Here is a 19,791-nt window from a genome sequence, read left to right as displayed (position 1 = left end):
TACTATGGCGCTTAAGTGAGGTCATACATGAAAAGCACTTGATACAGTCCCTAGGACATGGTTGGCACTCAAATCAAAGCAGCGGTAACAGTGGCTGTTGTTGCTGTTATTATTATGATGAAGCCTCCTGTTTGATAAAGATGAAAAATTTTAAATGTCCATGTTTTATGCTTATAATTTCAGAGCTGTTTTCTCTCCGTTTCAGATCAAAGCTTAATAAGCACCTTGCCGGAATTCTTGTTTTTAGTGTCTCCTTTCCATCTCTTTCTCAGTATGAGAGGGCCTGTTGGAAATGGAATAATTTCACCTCCTAATAATCTGTTGGCAAGGAAGATGCCTAGAAAAAAAAGAAACAATTCAAAAAGAATCTTAAATAACCTATTTTTTTATTTCAGCAACAGACTGTGAATAATTGCTAAGCCCCGCACTTTCTTTATCATTTTTAAATTTTATTATTATCATTATTATTATTTTAGAGACAGGGTCTCACTATGTCACCCAGGCTGGAGTGCAGTGGTACAACCGTAGCTCACTACAGCCTCAAACTCCTGGTCTCTAGTGATCCTCCCACCTCAGCCTCCTGAGTAGCTGGGACTGCAGGCACATGCCTCCAAACCCGGCTAATGTTTTAATTTTTTATGGAGACAGGGTCTTGCTATGTTGCCCAGGCTGGCTGCAAACTCCTGGCCTCAAGTTATTCTCCCACCTTGGCCCCCCAAAGTGCTGGGATTATAGAGATGAGACACTGCACTCAGCCCTCTTTTTTTTTTTAATTTTAGCAATGTATTTTACTTAACCCAACATTTGATGCATACAAAAATATTGTTAGGTATTGTTCATTATTATTATTTTTCATTCTAAGCCTATTTCAGTCAAGCCTTGCCACAATTCAAGTGCTCATGTGGACGAGTAGCTCTGTTATTGGACAGGGTAGCTCTATACTCAGAAATGGCCAGGATGTGACAGATCCATTTTTGAGGGCGTAGTTATTCTCAGCCTTCAGTATACATTGCACTTTTTTTTGATAGTATCAAATTTTGCCATAAGCTTAACTCTGATGGATACTTGCGCTCATAACACATTTCTATTAATTAATTGTTTAAATATCATACTATTACCCGTTTCAGTGAGTTGCCTATACATTTCCTTACCTTTATGATTCTGTGTAAGACAAAGTCCCTGGCTTTATTGCACAGTTGTTGCCATGAATGTACCATGTTGTAGGCAGAAGGCAGATGCTCACCCACTGGTGGGGTGAGACCAATGCCCGTGTGTAGGATTCAGATTAGACATCACCCCTCTCTCTTCTCTTGAATGAATCTATAACTGGCCATGGATCAAATGCTGTGAGCTGAGGGGTCCCTGGAAGAGCTCTTCTTTACCTTCCTTCCTTTTACCATTTAGAGATCATTCAACAAATATTTAAATTCCTGCTCTATGTGACTCGTTTTGCTGGGCACAGAGTGTACAAAGAATACCATTCAATCTCCTGGGTCTTGAAGAGTCCCCAAGAGGAGAACCAAACTTTCCAGAAGCTTCTGCTTGGTTTCAGCTGCAGATTCTTTCTTCTGAAGGAACTATCAGGCAGATATCCATAATATAATAATAGTAATTCATGTTTATACTTTGTATTAATTCACTTACGGGCATTTTTAAATCCGCTCCACAATTCTCCAAAGAAGGACTCTTTTGTAGGCAAGAGAACTGAGGCTTGAGAAGTTTAATGGACTCACCCGGGGGTGATGAGACCAGTTATTTGAATCTGGGGAGTCTGGCCCCAGAATAGTGTAATTCCTACAAGCTGCACCTGCTCTTCTCCAGCAATGCTGCTATGGTGGACACAGCGATGATGGGTGGGGGCATTCAGGGTCCCTTGTCTATATCACTCTTCTGATCTCTGGCAGCTGCCTGTGAGGCTGTGAGGCACCCCATCAGATCCAGCCTATGATCTGGTGGAGCACCCTCCCTCCTGAACTCCTAAGGTGGGCACCATCTGAGGCTCCTGGTAGGCACTGGACCAAGAGCTAGACAGAGCCGTGGGTGGGCTGGGAAGAAGGAGCCCGGCACCAGAAGTCCTGAGCAAGAGGAAGCATTTCCAGAAGAGGCACTGTGATCCTACCGAAGGCTTAGTCTACTTAGATCTCTTGAAAGTCATCAGGCTTAACATCTACAGAAATGCACTGATTATTGTTACATGGAGGAAGGGCAGTGGATTTGGGGATTAAACACGTAGATGGTGAATGCCACCTTGACACAGATCTGGACTCACTTGAGGACAGCCTGGGATTTGCTGTTTTTGTCAAATGGCCAAAGGGCAGCTTGGCCACAGGTTGGGGGCTTGGAGCTCTGGGGACTCGAGATGTTTAGGCAAAAGTTGTGGGATTGGAGTTGGAAGCTGAACTTGACACTGGCTCTCTAGAGCTTCTCTAGGGAGCTGGGCAAAAAAGAATGGCTGAAGTGTTTGCTTGTGCTCCATGGTAGAATGAGCTTCTTAGAGGGACCTAGGGGTGAGAGGGTAAACCCTTTTTAAACCCTTTTTGCCCAGCCCTTGTGTCTCTACCTAAAAGCCTGTGGGCTCTTCTAATTTCTCTCTGTGGGTTTTGGACCCCTCATGGGAAACACAAGGCTGGGCCTCCCTGCTGTAACTTTGTGCACCTATGGATATATTTCCTTTTCCTCTTTTTCTGTCTCCCTTCCAGAGCCAAGAAGAAGAGCAAACCCTTGAACCTCAAGATCCACAGCAGTGTAGGCAGCTGCGAGAACATCCCCTCTCAGCAGCGCTCCCCGCTGCTGTCCGAGCGCTCCCTCCGCTCCTTCTTTGTGGGACACGCACCTTTCCTGCCTTCCACCCCTCCTGTTCACACTGAGGCCAACTTCTCTGCAAGTAAGTCACCCTGCTGGGCTGCACTGGGAACGCTTGCCGCGCCACCTCCTTCTCCCCAGCACCTGCTGTCCTCTGTGCCAGGTGCAAACTCTCTCTTCTTTATCTCAAGGGCTTGTGAAATGCTCACTGATAGAGCTTCACCCATCCTCTGCCCACAGCCCCCCCATCTGCCTATGCCACTCATGCCCATTTGGATGGTTTTGGAGGGGGGCATAACTGACGCTGGGGAGGTTGACTGGGTGTTGTCGTTGGTCCCCGGTTCCTGCTCTTTCCCCTGAAGTTGTGAAGGAAAGACAGAGGAAAGCAAGCAGGCATTCAGGGAGGCACCCGCCCTCTCTCTCCCTCTTCCCGGCTGTCTCTCAGCTGCCTGATTACAGGATTTTTCTTGGCTGCTGTGGCTAAGGCATCTATGATTAAGTATTGTATTTTTTTCCCCACTCAGGTCAACATATATAACCTTTACATCTCAAAGATGTATTTGGGTTCAAATGGGGTTGAGCATGGCCTGAGGTGGTTTACTTTCTGCTCTTACGAATTTCTGCTGGAGACAGGGTGGTTATTACTTGGAGCGGAAATGGAACTTTTTGGTGATGGAGGGCTGGTTTAATCTTCTCTACCCAGAGGCCCGATTTGCTGAACAGGCACAGATGTGGTCAGAGGGGCACCCCCCCTGAATAAAGCCCAGCCAGTCCTCCAGCCAAGACAGCAACTTTTATTTGATTGGTTGCTCAAGAGAAGGAAGGGCTCTGAGAAGAAATAACCCCTGGCCCTTAATTCAGCCACAGGCTGTGCACGTTGTGTTGCTGCTCTGAGAAATGATGAGACATGTTCACTGAGCCCTGATACATGCTAATCACTCACAGGCAGGGCCCCATTTAGTTCTTGCAACAATCCCTCGTGCAGATGGATTATTCCCATTGTACAGAAGGGGAAACTGAGGCCCAGGGATGTCAAAGAACTTGCTCAAAGTCACACAGGTGTTGAGTATTTGAGCTGGGATTTGAATTTGGTTCTTTCTAACACATCACACATCATTTGATAACCATGACCGCTCAAATACCCAGCAGAATGCCTTTCTCTACATATGGGGTTTCCTTCATTACTTTTACCTAAGGGTTCTTACACTTTGAGAATTTGACAAGATCTATTAATTCTGTGCCTGGAAAAAAAGGCAGGCACATGTAATATCCAACATCCCGCTAGATGGTTAGGCTGGGGCCCGAATAGTGAGCTTGGTTTATAGCCCATGGGTGTTTATGGCGCATCCATGGTAGGAATCAGCTGAGGGTATGGACTGATGAACCATGTGGACATCATTAGGAGTCGGTCCAGAGACTGCCTTGTTTTGGTGCCCAGGTTAGGCAGGCTCTAAATCGAGCAAACTAAAATAGTATCCTCGACTCCCAGGTCCATACCAGAAGGCCAATTTATTAATTTGTCCAGAGAAATCACTGCCAGAGAGAGCACCCTTCATGACGGTGGGCCTGCATGGTAGTCAAAGAGACTGGCTGCATGAGCGTGGATGAAGAAAAGTGTGATAGTGACAAGTCCAGTGTGTAGCAACAGCCAGGTGAGGCAGATGTCACGACCAGGAGCAGATGCCTGGGTTTGAACCCCAGTTATTCTACTTTTAAGCAATTATGTGTGACCTCAAGTGAGTTCAAAGCCTCTGAACCTGTTTCCTCATCTGTAAAATGGGGACAATAAGAGGTTCATCTTGTAGACAGTTGTGAGGATTAGATGAGCTCATGCATGCCAAGCCTTCTGCACGGTTCCTGGCACACAGTGGGTGCATAATAAATGGTGGCTTTTATGATGATGTTTTATTCTTGAAGCATTTACAGCCTGTGGTCTGATGGTTAATTTGGGGCTTCTGTGGCTAAATGCCTCGCAGTTTACTTCCCCTCCCCACTTCCCCATGGCCCGAAGAGTGCTTGGCATTTACCTTGGCATGACTCTGGGTGACTGCCTCTAGCAGCCATCTGTCCTTGGTCATCGCCATCCTATGAGTGAATGTCAGCCGGGCCCCCTCCAGGGGTTGGCCACTGCTCTGCACTTTAGTTTTGGCCAGAGTAAAAACATCTCCTTCCTGCTTTAAAAAAAAAAAGACAACAAAACACAGGTTTAAACATTTGAGCCCCCGTCCCTACCAAAGAGTTTTTGAGGATTCATCATGGCTTCTAACTTTTTGTTCCCTCCCTGGTCTCCACCTAAGAGGAAAAGCTTTTCTGCTTGCCTGTGGACAGGAGCAAAGTCCTTAATTAAAAGGTGGCTCCCAGCAGTAAGAGGCACCAGGAGCACAACTGCCCCTTGGACAGTCTTGGTTCTTCAGAAAAGTTGCTCTCTGAGCTCCCAGAAAGAAGAAAGACAGCATTTGAGTCTCAGTGGAAGAATGAGTGTGTAACCCAAATATTAGCTGAAACCCCAGGGACCAGTTCCCTATCTGTTGATTCTAACAAGTAACAGAAACAGAGGCAGCCTGGTGTGGGGCAGGCAGGTTCGTTTGGGAAACGAGATGCTCTCTGTTGGAATCTCAGTGTTGCCGCCGGTTGCCTTTGTGGCCTCTGTCTCTGCCTGGTGTGTCAGCTGCACTATTTCAGTTAAGACTCACCCCAGTCTGTGAGGCAGGTGCTAGAATTCCCATGTTACAGATCAAGAAACTGAGGCTAAGAATGGTGCATGAATTTGTCCATGGGGTCCCTTCTGAATCCAGATCCAATCTATCCTGCATTGTATCACTTCAATGCGGCAAGTTCCTTCCTCTATCTGGGTCTCAGTTTCCCCAGGGGTATGCACTCCCTGAGGGTCCATTTCAGTGACTCTGAGGTCTAGCCACTGAGTTTTCCTAGGCAAATCTTTTGATGCAATTAGAATGCTGGTTTTGGGGACTCTGGGTGGGGCTTGGAGTTGGGAGAACACAGCTACCAGGTGCCGACTCCTCCTTGTTTGTAATAGTTCCCATTCCCACGCCACCGTGAATTCCAGAAGAGAACTCCCTGCTTTTGGACCCTGGTGGCAGCCTTCCTCCTGCTGAGCCAGCCAAGGGGGCCCCTGGGGCTGCATCCCTGCCAGGCTCAGTCTGTCTGCCTGTTTGTAACTGTCGGCTCTGGCTCTGGTCTGCACTGTGAAGGATGGTGACACGTCATCTTGTTACCCCATGATGGTAACGCCTGGGGACAGCATTAGGCAGATCTGGCTGTAGTGTGGCCAAGCCTCACAACCTCAGGGTGCCCAGCCACCTTGAGTGGGCTGCGAGAAGGACATCACCTTCTTGGGGCTTACCCTACTCCCCTGGCCTGGGAGTGGTGAGTGGGGAAAGGGAGGGAGGGGAATGGCAGGAGCCTTCGCTCATGGAGGAATCTGTCTCCAAGGTTCACCAGCCCTTGGGGTTCATAGCCTCACTCAGGTAGGGCTAGAATGAAAGACATCAGACGCTTCTGTTCACCATGGGAGATATTGACTCAAATGAACCTGCTTCCCAGAGAAATAGAGAGCAGTGGACTTATCTCTCCACCCTTGCTGTATTTATTCTGTGTTGCATTTGGGTGGGCCACCATGCTCTGGTGGTTTGGTTAGGTGCTCTTCACCAATGGATCATCTTTACCCCAACAATCTGCAAGCTCGTGGGCTCCTTGTAGGCTATCTCTGATCCCAGCTGATGGAGGTCAGGCTTTCTTAAATCCCCTAAAGAAAGGCTACTTCACAATGAAAGAGTGCCACCTAGATGGAAGGAATAATTGTCATCATTCATTACCAGCTGGTAGAAGTGACTTCAGGTTTAAAGCAACTAACTGGATGCTGTTAAGTCACTGGACAAATTACTTAACCTCTTGAGTCTATTTTCTACCCAGCAACAATGCAGTAAGGATACAATGAGAAATGCATGTAAATTCCCTAGCATGGGGACTGGTACTTAGAGCACTGAGTCTCAATAAAGGGTGGCTTTGGGAGCCATTGCTGTATGTTACATGATGAAGTGGCTTGCAACAATGATGAAAACCATGTTAATAATAGCAATCGGCGTGTATTGTGTTGACAATGCTCCAGGCATTGCACAAAGCAGTTTACTTTTATTATTTCATTTAAACTCCATCATCCTCTATAAGGTAGGTACTACTATTATTCCCATTTTACAGATGAAGAAACTGGGGTTGAGAGAGTTTAAGCAGTTGGCCCAAGGTCACAAGGTCAGGAAAGAGGTGAAGTTTGCCATCCTTTTGCATCCTCCACTCTGCAGTGCTCGGTTGTGAAATTGCAATGTCATCTTCATTAAAACTTGCTTGCTCATTAGGTAGGGAACTGAACATGCTCACGTTTTCTCTCCAATGCCCTTGCATCACGGGGGGAGTGTGTTGTGGGTGACAGCCTTGCTCAAAGGACGCCTCTTTGTCAGTGTGCTGTGCTCACTTAGAAAGCAGCACCCACATTGACTAACCATTTGCTGCTCCACCTAGACTCTGTTGTTATTATTCTAGGGATCTGTCGTCCCAGGTTGTAGCCATCCCCGTAGGGGCCAGGCAGTTGCAGAAAGTAGCCAAAATTACAAGCTGCAGGAAGCTCCTGCGACTCATTCATCCTGGACATCTCTGGTGGAAGATGAGGAATGACATAGTAATTTTGCCACCTGCAGTTTTCTGGGTGTTTCTTTATTAGCTGCCCATGACTCACTTAGAATGCTGGTTTTGGAAACTCTGGGTGGGGCTTGGGGTTGGGAGAACACAGCTACCAGGTGCAGCAGCTTCAGGGCAGCAGTTACCAAGGGGAACAAGTGACTGATGGTTCCAGAACTTCCCCATCTTGGTCATAATGACACCAGCTGGAGTTACCCACAAGGCCTGGGTCTTATGAAATATTGTCCTTCATGAGGTGTCTTGAAAGACGGCAGCCCCTCTGCTTATCCTTACTCTAAGCAACTCCTGCTCTTTGTCCTGGGGACAAGCTGAGAGAGAGTTGACCCTCTTTTGATAGCCTGGCCTTGCGTGTACCTTGAGGCTGAGTCAGAAGCCTGGTTTGTCGAGGAAGGCAGCAGGTAGCAATAAAGACTGATGGAGCAGAACTGCCTACTCCCAAGAAAGCGGCCGCTGGAAGGGTTATAAAGAGACTCAGGATGGGGGTGATTATATAATGGGGTTTAATGAGGCTTAAGGCCAAGGTTCATTACCCCCCAGAAGAGAGGGAGGAGAGGCTCGTGTCTTGACAGAAGTTTGCTGGCTGAACCACAGTCTTGTCTCAGAATTGGAAGATATTTTGAGCAGTTTGGGTTTGACCGGACTCAGTGGTGCCAATTCCAAGGGGAAAGTAGATATCCTATTGGAGTTACCCACAGGACTTCGTTCCCCCAAAATGAGCTGGGGTTGGTGCTGGTATCTCCTCTTCCCCTGGGGACTCAGCAGACACAGGAGGTTCCACGTTGCCTGGCATCTTTTAGAAACTCAGGCCCCAGCAGCTTTTTAATGGGTACTGACCACCTGCTACATGCCAGGCAGGATGTAGATGATTTGCAGGCATTAAAATATATAAACCTGGAAATAAACAAAATGTTACAGGACAGTTCCTAAAGAAAAGCACTGATCTCTTGCACTATTCCTCCCCAATCCTGCTTCCCAGAAGCAACCAGCTTAACTCCTTCTGCCTAGTTATTTTGGTGATCACAACCACAATTTAAACCAGGTTCTACTAGGGGTTCTCCAAGTGTGCTCCAGACCACCATCACCAGCAGCAGCAGCATCCCAAAGCTTGTTAGAAATGCAAATTCTTGCTCTTCCCCTCCAGCCCTATTGAATCAGAAGTTCTGGGGAGAGGTCCAGCAATCCGAGTTTTCACAAGCTCTCCAGGGAGTTCTGCAGGCTGGCATTTCAGAATCCCCGGGTTATATGACAGTTTTTTTTAAAGCTTTCATTTTGAAGTAATTTCAAATTTACAGAAACGTTGCAAGAACAACACAGGGGACTTCCAGGCCCCTCTTTATTTAGATTCACTGGTTTTTAACATTTTCCTACATTTGCTTTTTTCTCTCCCTCTTTCTTTCTCTTTCTCTAATTTTTGTGAACCATTTGGGACTGGGCTGCATACTCTCTTACGTAACCATGTAGAGTTACCAATTTCAGTAAACTTGACATTGAATCAGTACTTTCATCTCGCCAGATTCCAATTTCAGCAATTGCCCCAATAGTATCCTTTAGAGCAATTTTTTTTTTTTTCTGGTACAGGATCGAATCTGAGGTCACATATTGTGTTTAGCTGTTATGCAAGCTAGAACAGTTTCTCAGCCTTTTTTGTTGTTGTGTATGACTTTGGCCTCTTTGAAGAGGAGGGGTCAGTTACTTTATAGAACATCTCTCAATTCGGGTCTGCCCGATGTTTCCTCCTGGCTGGACTCAGGCTAGATGTCCTTGGCAGGATGCCTACATTAAGTGGCGTTGAATCTTTCTTAGTATATCACATTTTTATAGACAACTCCACTGTGTGGGATCAGGAGACTTAAGGTCCTTCTGTGCCCTGCACACTTGCCCCGTGGATTTCCAGGAAGCCAGGAGCCCAGCCCTCAGCCTTCTTGGTGCTTCTCTGTGATGGGATGGGAGTTATTCCAGGTGTAAGTTGCTCTCCAAGTGCAAGAAACTGACACAGAAGATAAAGTCTGGATGTAAGCAATTGGCCTTAAGGGACTGCACGTGTGTCAAATTGTCACGATTCATTTGCAGATGTATCTATTAAATATCTTTATGTTTCAAAGGAGTTTTCAACCTCTTGTGTTGTGTGTTCATTTCCACCCCTGTTTAATGAGGTAGATTCGGCCTTGTCATGGGTTGAATTGTGGCCTCAAAAAGATGTGCCTAAATCCTACCCCACACACCTGTGGATGTGCCTTATTTGGAAATAGGGTGTTGGCAGGTGTGATCAAGTTAAAATGAGGTCATTAGGATGGGCCCTAGTCCAGTATGACTGGTGTCCTCATAAGAAGAGGGAAATTTGGACAGAGATACCAGGATGGCACCAGGTAAAGATAGGGACAGAGATTGGAGTGATGTGTCTACAAGCCAAGGAACACCAAGGATTGCCAGAGCCACCAGAAGCTGGAAGAGACTCATGAGGACATGCTCTCCTCAGAGCCTCCAGAAAGAACCAACCCTGCTTTGAAAATCAAGAACCTCCTTAATCTTGGACTTCTGGCCTCTAGAACAGTGAGAGAATAAACCTGTCTTATTTTAAGCCACCAGTTTTTGGTATTTTTTTATAGCAGCCCTAGGAAACCAACGCAGACCTCCTCCTCATTTTCCAAATAAGAATAAGGAAAGGCAGTACCAGGGCCAATCTGTATAATCATGGCAAGTCAATACCTATTCAAAGTCTCAGTGTCACCTTAAATGCCAGCTGGAACAGGGCTTTTCCTCTGAGATACCTACTGGCTTCTGAGAAGTACCTGAAAAGAGTGTAGCAGCCTGATGTGGGGGAGAGAAGAAAGAGGTGAGGCAGGGGCAGCTGCTCTCCAGCCCCAGCAGGTGTGGCCGCGTGGAGATATGGGCCCAGCACTGTGCTGCCAGATTGTTTGATTTGTTCAGAAGTTGGAGATCCTGACTTTTACAAGCACTGTCCCATTTTAAAAATGTTAGCAACCAATTATACATCCTTTGACACTGTATAAGCCCATATTGGATAACTCCACAGATTTGCGGGTTGCATTTTGTTTGGGGGCTGCCAATTTTTAGTCTCTGTTCTAGGATAGATGTCAGAGCTGGAAAGGGCCTCAGAAATCACTGAGTCCAGCTCCTTGTTTTACAGATGGGGAAACTGAGGCTAGAGAGTAGAAAGGACTTGCCCAGGGCTATAGAGCTGGGGCTTGAACCTGAGTCTCCTGATGCCAACCAATGGCTCTCTCCATTATATCAAGAGGGTTGCAGAACAGCAGTCTCTGCTGCCACTCAAAGTGCTCAGCAACAAGGTGGTGGAAGTTCAAAGGAAGTTAGCGTGTCTTTGTTTAAATGGTGACACTTTTTGTATGTATGGAGGGCTGCTGAAGCATGTGACGTGAGCTGTATGTGTGTGTGCATGTGTGGGTGTGTATGTTCCATGAGAGGCGACTTCTGGGTTCTTATCATTCAGTCTTCTCTTGTCCCTGCCTACACATTTTGTACTTCTTGCCCTAGCACAAACAGTTTGGGCTCAGCATGCAGTAGACAACCTCAGACCTTTTGTTATGATTGCTCTCACCAGGAGTTGTGGCGACCAAAATTGGTAGGTAAGTGGTTGGCGTTAGAAAGCAAGAGGGCCATTTGTGTCTGTTGGAGTTAAGTCCTGATCCTCGGTCAGGTACCTGCTGTCAGAGTGGGCAATCCCATTCCCCCTCATCAGGACCTGTGTCTGATCGTTCCTGGCTTTGTCCCAGTAACCCCTCTCTTGAGCATCAGCTGATTTCAAAACATCAGCTGATTTCTATCTGCGATAGAACTGTACGGTGTACACAAGGCATTCGTATTCCTTATCAATGCCCCTGCATCCCCATTCTGTGGATGAGAAAACTGACGTTCCAAGAGAGGAAAATTCCTGGCTGGCAGTTACATAGTGCATCAGAGGCAAGACTAAAAACCATAACGCCTTCAGGCACCAGATTGCACGCTCTTTCTGCACATGACTTGGCCTGACCTCATTTCTATGAAGTGGTAGCGCTGCAGGGGGGTTGGGTTTGTTTCAATCAAATTTACCCTCCTCCCCAACAAGCCTGGTCCTCTTCTGGCAGCCTCGTCTTGCCCATCTATCCAGCTGGGTAAGCCTATATTTAGGTGTGAACTTTGACCCTCCTTTTCCATGATGCCCTATCTTCCATGTCTTGTTGAGTGAGGCTTCTAAATCAGGGGTCAGCAACCTTTTTCTGTAAAAGGCCAGATAGTAAATATTTCCAATTTTGCAGGCTGTATGATTTCTGTGACAACTACTCAACTCTGCCATTGTAACACAAAGCATCCAGAGACAATACCAAAACAAATGGATGTGGCTGTGTTTCAGTAGAACTTGACTTACAATAGCAGGCAGAGGGCCAGATTTGGTTCATGGGATGTAGACTGTGAGCTCTGTCCTTCCACTTTTTTTCATCTCCTCCTCCATCATCACCACCCTTGTCCAAACTATGCAATAGTTTCCAAATGGATCGTCCTGTATCCGCTTTGACCCAAATCCAATCCATTGATGTAATCTTCCCAAAGTGAAAATCTGGCTCTCAACCCCAATTAAGATAAGATTCTACCACAGTCTCCCACTGTTCATAGTCTACAGCCCAGATCCTTAACGTGTCACGCCAGACCCTGGCTGGCTCCTGTGCTCTCTCTGGCTTCATTTTTCTCTCTCTGCCCCGTCACATGAATTCCTTCAATGAACTATGCTCTCTCTTGCCATGAACTCTTAGGCTAATGGACACACACTCATTATTATCACTTCCATCTGAATTAATGTTTCCTTGGGAAAGCATTGCCTGACATTCTAAGTTAGATCAGTTACACCTTTTCTCATCTCTGTACTTTTCTTTAGAAGCACTTAGCACAATGTGCAGGTATATGTGTACTTATATGAGTATTTGTTTCATGCCTCATTCCTCTAATATCAGTTCCATGAAGGCAGTGACTACGTCAGTCTTGTTCATCACTGTTCCTGGCATGGAGCTAGCACACACAAAATAGTTCTGAATAGATAGCAACGAACATTTTTGAGCATTCACTTTGTGTCCAGCACTGTGAACCTTTAGCTACTCAGGACCTAGATGGCAAAGAACAAAGAATTCTACTTGTTGCCCTCCAGAGCTGCAGGGCTGGCTGGGCTTGGCTTCACCCAGGCAGGAACTGAAGTCTCTGGACTTGGATGCAGTCTTTGGATTTATGGATGGTTCTCCTGCTTAACTGACTAGGGAAGCAAGTGTCCAAGAAAAACTGCCCCCGAAACCATTTTGTTGATTGAAAAATAAGCAGCTCTTTATCAGTGCATGGTGGTGTTGGTGATTGGGATTCATGGTTGGTTACAAGTGACAGGTAACCCAACCTAAGTGTTTTGTTTTGTTTTTAAATATAAAGGTAATTTATTGACACATGTAACTAGAAGGTCCATAGGCTGTGTAGCCTTCAGATGTGGCTGGATCTAAGGGCTCTGTTCATGTTGTGACTTAGTCTCCATCTCTCAGCCCTGGTGTTTTTAGGTCGGCTTCACTTTTATGCTCTATTTGGTAACAAGATGGCCCCAGCAGTCTCCCCTATTCTAGTCCATAGCGGCAGAGTAAGATTGTTTAGATCTGAGATTCACTCTGAATCCACAGGCTTGACTGTGTACTCATCTCTGAACCAATCAGCAGAGCCAGAGAAATGGGATGGATACTTACTGGCTTTATTTGAGCCATGATCTAAGCTATGGGCTTAGAAATGGAGAGTTTCGCAGTATTAGTCAGGATTCTCTTAGAGGGATAGAACTAATAGAACATATATATATATATATATATCCTATTATATATATATATATACACACACACACACAAAGGGGAGTTTATTAAGTATTAACTTACATGATCACAAGGTCCTACAATAGGCTGTCTGCAAGCTGAGGAGCAAGGAGAGCCAGTCTGAGTCCCAGAACTGAAGAACTTAGAGTCTAATATTCAAGGGCAGGAAGATCCAGCAAGGGAGAAAGATGTAGGCTGGGAGGCTAGGCCCATTTCTCCTTTTCCGTGTTTTTCTACCTGCTTTATATTCACTGGAAGCTGATTAGATTGTACCCACCAGATTAAGGGTGGATCTGCCTTCCCTAGCCCACTGACTCAAACGTTAATTTTTTTTTTTTTTAGATTCAGTTTCACTCTTGTTGCCCAGGCTGGAGTGCAATGGCACGATCTCGGCTAACCACAGCCTCCACCTCCTGGGTTCAAGTGATTCTCCTGCCTCAGCCTCCTGAGTAGCTGGGATTACAGGCATGTGCCACCACGCCCAGCTAATTTTGTATTTTTAGTAGAGGTGGGGTTTCTCCATGTTGGTCAGGCTTGTCTCGAACTCCCAGCCTCAGGTGATCCACCCACCTCGGCCTCCCAAAGTGCTGAGATTACAGGCGTGAGCCACCGTGCCTGGCCACAACTATCCTTCATATAACCAGAAATGCACCAATCTCTAACCCAAATACTATTATATAAAGTTAACAATACTTAAATGCTGATATGCAGCCAATAAATCTTATGTCACATGATAAAGGAAAAGGAAATAAAATGAAGATATTTTCTTAGTACAAGGGTATACATACACAAACGTTTTTAACAAAAGAAGGAGGAAATACTCATGACAGTTACAGTCCTTATTGCTGCAGCTGGTCACGTGGTCATAGCTAGTATTGATGACTACCTTCTACTACCCATTCTGTATTCCCTTTGCCTTCAGCAGGCACCTCAGCAAGTCGTGGTTTTTTTCCTGCTGGAGTGACACAAACCTTCATTCCTGAAGGGTCCAGGTCATTTGTAGTCCTGCCTGGATTGGGCTGTTGTAGTTTCCCATTGATCTTAATCACAGTGCATGGTAATACTCAGAGATGCCCTAATGGATCTCCTGTATTCCATGCGTACTCTTCCTTAACTCCATTGTGGAGTAGCAGACTGGTTTCATCTTGATAGTCTGGGTCATTCACCCCAGCCAACATTGTAACTCCCTTCTTAGCCTGTTGACTTAAAGGTAGGAGGAGCTCAAAGTGTCCAGGTGGCAATTTTAACTTCCAGTTTAGTGGAATCGTTGTGTCTCCTGGTGGCAGCGTTCCTCCCTCTGGAACTAAGACCTCTAGGCCAGCAGAACGTAATGTCGTGGGATCAGGAAGCAAAAACTTTGCTAGTGGATCACTAGGGGTGATGGTGGGTGGTGCCACTTCTGCCCCTTGATTCCTGGACCTGTGAATCCTGGCTATGGGAGAAAGAGTACCATATATTGGATGCCGATTCAGAGTATACACAGCCTTCTAGAGAACTTTGCCCCAGTTCTGCAGAGTATTGCCACCTAGTTGGTGTTCTAATTGTGACTTCAAAAGGCCATTCCACCGTTCTATCAATCCAGCTGCTTCAGGATGATGGGGAACATGGTAAGACCAGTGAATTCCATGAGCATGAGCCCATGCCACACTTCTTTAGCTGTAAAGTGAGTGCCTTGGTCAGAGGCAATGCTGTGTGGAATACCATGATGGTGGTGGATAAGCCATTCCGTGAGTCCACGGGTGGTAGTTTTGGCAGAAGCATTGTGTGCAGGAGAGGCAAACCCATATCTGGAGTAAGTGTCTATTCCAGTGAGGACAAACCTCTGCCCTTTCCATGATGGAAGAGGTCCAGTATAATCAACCTGCCACCAGGTAGCTGGCTGATCACCCTGAGGAATGGTGACATATCGAGGGCTCAGTGTTGGTCTCTGCTGCTGGCAAATTGGGCACTCAGCAGTGGCCGTAGCCAGGTCAGCCTTGGTGAGTGGAAGTCCATGTTGCTGAGCCAATGCGTAACCTCCATCCCTGCCACCGTGGCCACTTTGTTCATGGGCCCATTGGGCGATGACAGGGGTGGCTGGGGAAAGAGACTGAGTGGCATCCACAGAATGGGTCATTCTATCCACTTGATTATTGAACTCCTCTTCCACTGAGGTCACCCGTTGGTGAGCACTCACATGGGATACAAATATCTTCACAGTTTTTGACCACTCAGAGGGTTCCATCCACATACCTCTTCCCCAAATTTCTTTGTCACCAATTTTCCAATAATGCTTCTTCCAAGTCCCTGACCATCCAGCCAAACTGCTGGCTACAGCCCACAAATCAGTATATAATCACACATCTGGTCATTTCTCCTTTCAGGCAAAGTCCACAACCAGGTGCACCGCTCGAAGTTCTGCCCACTGGGAAGATTTCCCTTCACCACTGTCCTTCAGGGATGTCCTAGAAAGGGGCTGTAGTGCTGCAGCTGTGCACTTTCGGGTGGTGCCTGCGTATTGTGCAGAACCATCTGTGAACCAGGCCCTGGTCTTCTCTTCCTGTCAACTGATCATAGGGAGCTCCCCATAAGGCCATCGGTGTAGGCTGGGGAAGAGAAGGCAGGATGGCAGGAGTGGAGATCATGGGCATTTGAGCCACTTCCTCATGTAACTTACTTGTGCCTTCAGGACCTGCTCAAGCCCAATCATGTATATGCCACTTCCATTTGATGATGAAATGCTGCTGTGCACGACTCACTTTATGGCTACATGGGTCAGAAAGCACCCAGTTCATGATAGGCGTTCGGGTCACATAGGCAGTTCAGGTCACATTGATGACCCATAGCCAAGTGTTCAGTTTCCACCAAAGCTAAGTAACAGGCCAAGAGCTGTCTCTCAAAAGGAGAGTAGTTATCTGCAGAAGGTGGCAGGGCCTTGCTCCAAAATCCTAGAAGCCTCTGCTGTGATTCACCTATGGGAGCCTGCCAAAGGCTCCAAACAGCATCCCTGTCTGCCACTGACACCTTAAGCACCATTGGATCTGCTGGGTCATATGGCCAAGTGGCAGAGCAGCTTGCACAGCAGCCTGGACCTGTTGCAGAGCCTTCTCCTGTTCTGGACCCCACTCAAAACTGGCAGCCTTTCGGGTCACTTGATAAATGCACTGGAGTAACACATCCAAATGAGGAATGTGTTGCCTCCAAAATCCAAATAGGCCCACTAGGCGTTGTGCCTCTTTTTTGGTTGTAGGAGGGGCCAAATGCAGCAACTTATCCTTTACCTTAAAAGGAATATCTCGACAGGTCCCACACCACTGGACCCCTAGCAATTTTACTGAGGTAGAAGATCCCTGATTTTAGTTGGATTTATTTCCCATCCTCTGGCATGCAAATGCCTCACCAATAAGTCCAGTGTGTTTGCTGCTTCTTGCTCACTGGATCCAATCAACATAATGTCATCAATGTAATGGACCAGTGTGATATCTTGCAGAAGCAAAAAGCAATCAAGGTCTCTCTCTGAATAAGATTATGACACAAAGCCAGAGAGTTTCTATACCCCTGAGGTAGGACAGTGAAGGTATATTGCTGGCCTTGCCAGCTGAAGGTAAATTGCCTCTGGTGGGGCTTATGGACAGGAATGGAGAAAAAGGCATTTGCCAAGTCAATGGCTGCATACCAGGTAACCAGAGATATGTTAATTTGCTCAAGCAATGAAACCACATCTGGTACAAGTACAGCAGCTGCAGTTGGAATTACCACTTGGTTAAGCTTATGGTAATCCACTGTCATTCTCCAAGATCCATCTGTCTTCTGCACAGACCAAATGGGAGAGTTGAACAGAGATGTGGTGGGAATCACCTCCCCTGTGTCTTTCATGTCCTTGTTGGTGGCACTAATCTCCACAATCCCTCCAGGGATGCAATATTGTTTTTGATTTACTATTTTTCTAGGTAGAGGCAGCTCTAATAGCTTCCATTTGGCCTTTCCCACTATAATAGTCCTCACCCTACCAGTCAGGGAGCCAATGTGGGGGTTCTGCCAGCTGCTGAGTATGTCTATGCCAATCATGCATTATGGCACTGGGGAAATGACCACAGGATGAGTCCGGAGACCCACTGGACCCACTGTACATCAGACCTGAGCTAAAACTCCATTAATTACCTGACCTCCATAAGCTCCTACCTTAACTGGAGGACCACAGTGACGTTTTTGGGTCCCCTGGAATGTGTCAGCTCAGAGTCAGTGTCCCTGAAATGTCTGATCATTTCCCTTTCCCCAGTGCACAGTTACCCTGTTAAAAGGCTGGAGGTCTCCTTGGGGAAGGATGGGAGAAAGATTCACTGCATAAATTCTCTGTAATGTAGTGGGGTCCTTCCACAAGGGACCCAGCTTCCCCTTCATTAAAAGGGTTCTGGGTCTGTAAACTGGCTCAAGTCTGGAAACTGACTGAGGGGCTGTGATTCTCTGTTTTTATAATTCAAAATAGTCTTTTGTCCATCCTACCTAGAAATTTTCCGTTTGTATAATTTAAGTAGGAATGCAGTAGGCTTCCTATCAATTTCACTTCTAGGAACACTGTGATTAATTAGCCAATGCCAGAGATCTACATGAGTCAGAGTATTCTTTTTTAAATATTTTTTCCATAAGTTATTGGGGTACAGGTGGTATTTGGTTACATGAGTAAGTTATTTAGTGGTGATTTGTGAGATTTTGATGCACATATCACCCGAGCAGTATACACTGTACCATATTTGTAGTCTTTTAATCCCTCGCCCCACTCCCACACTGCCCCTGAGTCCCCAAAGTCCACTGTATCATTCTTATGCCTTTGCGTCCTCATAGCTTAGTTCCCACATATCAGTGAGAACATACAATGTTTGGTTTTCCATTCCTGAGTTACTTCACTTAGATTCAGAGTATTCTGATTGCCACTTTGCCTTTGCTGTCCATTACAGTAGCTACTCTCACCTTGCCTTTGACAGTTGAGTGCTGCCACTTGGCTCTTGCCACCTTGGGATCCAATTATTCCCCTTGTATGTAAATTTTGTAGTTGAGTGACTGTGGTTCCTACCATTACATCTGACATACAGAGAAGAGCAATTACAGGGCTCTTCAAAGATGTAGGTGCTGCCCTCACAAATCTATTTCATAAGACATTGGTCAAGGGTATATCTTCTGGACCCTCCCAGCTGGGATGAGTAGGTCTAAAGTGACTAATCTACTCCACCATCCCAATCTCCCTGAGCCTTTGGATCTCTTCCTCTACATTAAACCAAGGGAGATCAGGCATTTCCAACTCACTCACAGTGGGCCATCTTTTAATCCATATTTCGGCTAACCAAGCAAATAAACTATTAGAACCTTTTTTTAACTCCCCAATATGCAACATTAAATGCAGAGTCCCTACTTAGTGGGCCCAAATCAATAAATTCAGCCTGATCTAACTCTGTGTTCCTTCCCCCATTATCCCACACCCTTAATATCCATTCCCATGCCTGTTCTCTAGATTGCTGTTTATATAAATTGGAGAACTCAAACAGTTCTTTTAGAGTGTAGTGCACCTCCTCATGGGTCACACTCTCAACCTCACCTCCAGGGACCCACTGGGACTTTAGTGTGATTATAGGTCTAGAAGCAAACAGGGATATTGGGGGTGGCTCCTGAGGAGAATCAACATTATTTTGCCTGGCAACTGCCTCAGGGGAGGCCATCACTGTTGCCTCAGGCAGGGCAGGGTTTATCCCCTCAGACAAAGGTGGAAAGGCTGATGGCAGCATGGGTTGGGGAGGGGATGTTGCCATTTCTGGGGATAGGGAAGTTGTTCCTTCTGGCAAAAAGGGCCCATTAGAGTTTACAAACTCAGTGTCCCCAGCTTCATCAGGGTCCTCCCACAAATCCCCATTCCAAGTTTCAGGGTCTCATTTTTTTCTTATCAATGCCCTCACTTTAACAGTAAACACCTGGTGAGGCTGTGCATGCACCTTTCATTGCAGGTTAGCCAGCCACTCACATGGTAAGAGCTTATGTCTGTTTTTCCACAATTTCAGCTCTTTCTCTACAGGAGGTAAGACTCACTCAGGGCAATCTTAGTAGATTTGAGGTTCAGTATCTGTTTCTGAAGCTGGGAGACAGAATCCCTGAGTTCTAATTTCTTTCATAATTTTATTTCATCACTTTGTCTACTGAACTTAGGAGCAGCCAACCAGCTTCATTGTGTTCCTTGGGTCTCCAAATATGGTCAAAGGTATTATGTATAGCATCACTAAACTCCTTGCCTTTCATAAGCAGTGAATCAGGAGTCTCAAATGCATTTATTTTGCATAATTCTCTAAACAGTTCATGCCAAGGACTATCAGTGTTCTCTATACTATTAGAAGGAGAGTCCTTAGCATTTTTGGGTCTAATCATATTAAGCAGCCAACTCCAGAAACCCCCAAATCAATGAAAGAACTCC

At 46.2% G+C, this 19,791-nt stretch overlaps 1 protein-coding gene across 3 annotated transcripts in view; it reads left to right on the top strand.

Moving 5' to 3' along the window:
• The window catches only part of KSR2 (kinase suppressor of ras 2), a 517,020-nt gene that overhangs the window by 300,054 nt on the left and 197,175 nt on the right, over positions 1-19,791 (top strand). For all 3 annotated transcript variants that reach the window (XM_055358128.2, XM_019039457.4, XM_055358127.1), the window contains exon 5: positions 2,700-2,884. In XM_055358128.2, the coding sequence (XP_055214103.1) occupies positions 2,700-2,884 (185 nt within the window). The remainder of the gene's footprint in view (positions 1-2,699; positions 2,885-19,791) is intronic.

The sequence above is a fragment of the Gorilla gorilla genome, chromosome 10, assembly GCF_029281585.2.
Source record: "Gorilla gorilla gorilla isolate KB3781 chromosome 10, NHGRI_mGorGor1-v2.1_pri, whole genome shotgun sequence".
NCBI classification, from domain to species: domain Eukaryota; kingdom Metazoa; phylum Chordata; class Mammalia; order Primates; family Hominidae; genus Gorilla; species Gorilla gorilla.
This window is presented reverse-complemented; position numbering and strand designations above follow the sequence as displayed.